A 4,580-nucleotide genomic window follows, 5' to 3' on the forward strand; every position below is an offset into this window, starting at 1 on the left:
GCAGCGGATGAGTGGGAGTTTACCATTGAAAGATTAGGAATATCAATGGAAGCTCCAGTGGAGTGCGCTGACTATCTGAGACACAAGACGGTGATGAGAATTATTGAATTACTCAGCTCTTCCCAGGCCATGAGATTCTTAGCCACTGCTGCTTAATTTCAGCTCACCATCCGGAGATATGGGCTGCGTACAGACACCGACAGCGCAATGCATAATAGGGCCGCCTAAGGTTTCCGATCCGATCCTCATATAGTATTTTTGTCACTACAAGCAATCGGAGATTGTGCCCTAGAGAAAAGCGTGTTGAAAAAATAACTTCTTCTCTGTTGAAGAGGAAGATTTGTTGTTTGCTGTCAAGTTATTCTTTTCTTGCTGTTGGTTATGTTTCCTGTTTGTCTTTTCCGCTGCCTTGTGGAGTTTCACTTTTTCCTGACTATGTTACATGGATTTGGAGTGAATGAGAGGTGGCCCAAATTATTACAAGCTTAATAGACGGGTCTCATCCTCTTCCAAATTAGTCCATCATAAGTTTTTTTTTTTTCCCCGGGACCCAAAGCTTGAACAATCCAATCAGATCCACACACACACACAAAATGAGCAACTATTTTTTCTGGGCGCACTCCATAGCCAGTCCACCAGGTGCTATAGTTTGTCTTTGGGTGGAAGTTAAGAAGGGCCGGACCAAAACCGACGAACAATCTCAGAGCATGCAAGAGAAATACCAGTGTAGACAGTAGACGAGGCGAAACTCATTGGTGCAATGCAGATGAGGATCATGCACTAATAGTCCAGAAAGGATAATGTCACAACCAACAGTCTCCCAATCATTTGAGGGAAGACTAAAGTAAACATTGTACGACAACCTTTAAATAGTACCCATCTATTTAGTAGTATCCATGAATTTGCTTCCTAGTATACAAAGAATTCAACTTATTACGAATAACTCTATTCTTGCCTTTTTTTTAAATTTCTTTTTATTGAGAAATGTGTGCTTATAATCTATAAATACACAATTTCAATCACAGTGAAGTTAAAAGACACACACTACGATGCATTCAAAGGATTACCAGTTCAACGCCTGGAGGCCTTTTCGCTTCAAGTTGCTTCTTTGCAGCATTTCTTGCAGCAGCTTCCTCCCGCTTGATTTTGTCATTCCTTATCGGAGTTCTCTCCAAAATTTGGTGTCGAGGATCAATAACTATTTTCTGGAGGGCAATAGCATTCTCAATGAAGTACATGGCAAGTTCATCATCACTAGTACGGCCATAATATCCAACAATCTCCACCAATTTGAGGTATTGATGAGGACATTTAGCTGCCCGCCTTATTTTTCTTCGTCTTTTTGATGGTGACATCCATATTAACTGCAACAAACAAAGCTTAGCATCTGTTCAGAAACAATACAGATAGCTGTAGGTTATTCTCTCTATATCTAGGAGCGGTCAGGAAGAAATGTCAACTTTTAGTCCTCTGTAGCCTTCAGAATTATAAATAATCTGTTTGCAAAAGCCTATAGTACAACAAGTAGTAGCCTTCCCATTTTGTAAAGAAACTACAGGTTGACAAACCAATTTGCCGACTAGAAGGAAAAGAAGCAACACAAAGGGAACTCAATCAAGCACTCAAAGATATAGCTAGAAGAGGAAATACTGCAAGAACATTGCAAATATACCAACAATAAAACATCCTGATGGATCAAAATTTTTCGAAGCCTACAACAGTCTAAATTTGGACATGTCCAGCATAGGAAGAGAGCCAAAATATATTCCATTAGAGTGCTTCAATTACAGTTCTCACAGGAAAAAAAAAATTACAACTCATTTGAAGAGAATAACTGACTCTCAGGAAAAGGAATTTAAAGAGTTTCAACCCGGTAAGCTATAGGTAATAGAGAACAGAATACCGCCGGTTCATAGCATTTTTAATTATTATTGAAGCATGCAACCAAGATCCAACAACACTAAATACTTGTCATCAAATTTTGAGTTCTTCATTCATCTTCAAGTTGCAGGATATTAATGTCAGAGATACAAGTATCACAGTAAAATGATCGATCTAGTGATAACATTCAGTATTTACCTGTAATACAAATCTATACAAGTTAGGGCATGCCCTTACTAAGGAAGTGAATTGAAGGAGAGGATCGTCATCCCATGCTCCTATTTTCAGTATCAATTGCTTAAGGTTGGGCAATTCTGGAAAAGCAAACATCTTTATATTTTCCTGAAAGAAAAATACAAAGGCAACGAGAGTGATAGTGCGTTCGAGTAGTAAAAACAGAAAAAACAAACAACTGAAAGGTGGTTTTGACTTCCTAACCTCGGGCCGGTAGATGTCCAATGTAAGAACCTCAAGCTGATATAGGCAACTGGAGAGCTGGTTAAAGACATCATTCTCTAGTCCAGAGTACCCCTCACCAATAGATATCTCATCCAGCATAGGCACATTGTCAATACATAAATTGATGTTGCCCCCCAAATAACTGAAGGAAACAAGGTTTGTGTCGCAGATCTCTATCGTTTTCACACCCAAACAGAAAATAATCTCTAAGTATCTCAATTTTAGGGACACACCCGTCACTTTGACATTCTCCAAATCTCCGGAGCCATGTATGGATAAACATTGAAGAACAGGACAGTTGGACAAGAAGTACTGCAGAGCTTCATCATTGACGTTTACACACTTCAAAGAGAGGACCTTAAGTGTCTTAAAGCCAACAGAAGTAAATGACAGATTGCTAGGAAGATTACCATACAAGCGCTTCAAAGAGGACCATTTAGTTTCAGTCAAAAGCTTATATGGAAACGTATAGTTACGCAAAGATTGGCGAAGAGTTTCCCCATTTTCTAACAAATCCAGCTCAAGTTTCTGAACCATTTTTGCCATGGCAAACTTGACCCAATTATCAATAGCAGTTTTAGAACCCTTCTCCAAATCAAAGCAAATCCTGAATGCTTCCAAAGTCAAACCTCTATAATTTCTGACAACACGATTCACCCAGTTTATGTATTTTGATCTTTCACTGCTTTTCAATTTTGGTTCTGCTGCTATTTTATTTAATTCATCATCAGCATCAAAATCTAACCCAGTTATACCCGTCCATAAGTGCCTCCATCGCCTTGATAAACAGCTAGTAAGTACAGCCTCTTTAAGTGACAGACGAGATAGTATGGAAACTAGAATATCATCTGGCAGCAAACTAATACAGTCCTCACTATAGCAGCTGGCCTTTAATGCATAATTACCCAGAAACAACAAGAAAAAAGGAGGAATAAAGAAAAAAAAGCGGTTAGCATTAGCAAAACAACTTTTCCATATGCACAACAGCTACAAGCCTACAACTTAAATGAGAAATTCCATACAAGTATGCTAATAAAAGAGCAATCTTTCTGTTCAGATATATAAACTTGTTGGAGTGTAGACATGCATGTGGACGCACCCACATATAACATCCTTGATTCCCCAACCATCTTCCCGCTTGATGCCCCGCTTGATGCCAAATGTTTTTTTTCTTGTTTTTTTGGGGTGTTGGGGGGAACCTTTTAATCAGACATAATATATTTACCTACTTTGCTAATATAGTCAAGGACAATTCTCTAAATGAGCTTATCAGAGTCCCATTCACATACAAGAGATCAATAACCGCAATACTGTACTGAACATGATAAAAGAAGGATTAAACGATCACTAATATAACGAATTCAACTTATAAAAATCAAGATTTCAAAATTATTGCAGATCATAAATGAAGATTTGTTTCCATCAGAGAAATGCCCAACCTTGTGCTGTGTCAAGCGAGGTCTTTTCCTCATTTCTGTGGGTAGTACTAATTCCGTTTAGCCGTTGTCAATCGGAGCCCATTTACCAGCTGGAATCAAGCAGCAAACAAGTATTGGGAATAATCCAAAGTTAAGCAACAAATAAGTATCGTCTTGTCCTTAGAAAAAAATAGAAATGCGGTAAGTTCTGTTATTCATTAGAGGATACTACAGCTCGATAAAAGATTGATTACTTTGTGCATTAAGTACCCTAATCATGGATTGATTTAGGATAAGAAAAAATATTAATTACCTGAGATGGGATGGGTTAGGGTCTTAGGGAGGAGAAGTAGATAGTGGTTTTGGAGCCGGTTCTCTTAACCGGGAAGGAGAGGAACCCCCTTTATTGTTCGACGCTGGCCGCTGGCTGGGAAGTGGGAAGCTTTGGATGCTGATGCCGCAGTACTTATTTACATTTGGCCCTTTTCCTTTTGGTTAATCAATCCCATGTCAAACGACAATTTGTAAAACTCACCACGAATTTTAGCATACTGTGAAATACAGCCCACATAACATAAGAGATTAATTTAGTATTAATTTACACAGTTACAAATCAATTATCATTAGCTTGAACGAAATGTGTTTTACGAACTTTATTTGTTCAACTCTAGACTGAATTGAGGATAGTGTTTTCCCATCAAAAAATGGAGTTTTTGGAAAAGATAATTACTACTTTTTTTGTCAAACAAACAATTATTAATTTATTACTAAATATTGTTGAAATATGCATCTATGCAAGATTTTAAAAAATTACAAATATGT

General features: G+C 37.9%; 1 protein-coding gene across 3 annotated transcripts; it reads right to left on the reverse strand.

Moving 5' to 3' along the window:
* Positions 1-851: 851 nt before the first annotated feature.
* Positions 852-4,224, reverse strand: LOC113730339 (F-box/FBD/LRR-repeat protein At5g22660-like). Of its 3 annotated transcripts, none has more exons than XM_027254972.2 (5): positions 4,072-4,224; positions 3,780-3,868; positions 2,320-3,228; positions 2,080-2,223; positions 852-1,364 (listed from the first exon to the last, which is right to left on the reverse strand). In XM_027254972.2, the coding sequence occupies exons 2-5, from the start codon at positions 3,810-3,812 to the stop codon at positions 1,056-1,058; spliced, it is 1,395 nt and encodes a 464-aa protein (XP_027110773.2). In that variant the 5' UTR covers positions 3,813-3,868; positions 4,072-4,224; the 3' UTR covers positions 852-1,055. The 3 variants fall into 3 exon arrangements, with proteins under 3 accessions (XP_027110773.2, XP_027110772.2, XP_027110774.2); XM_027254971.2 differs by having other exon boundaries at positions 3,780-3,892; positions 4,072-4,218; XM_027254973.2 differs by having other exon boundaries at positions 3,780-3,937; positions 4,072-4,218.
* Between the last annotated feature and the right edge of the window lie 356 nt (positions 4,225-4,580).

Source organism: Coffea arabica, chromosome 2e, assembly GCF_036785885.1.
Source record: "Coffea arabica cultivar ET-39 chromosome 2e, Coffea Arabica ET-39 HiFi, whole genome shotgun sequence".
Taxonomy (NCBI): domain Eukaryota; kingdom Viridiplantae; phylum Streptophyta; class Magnoliopsida; order Gentianales; family Rubiaceae; genus Coffea; species Coffea arabica.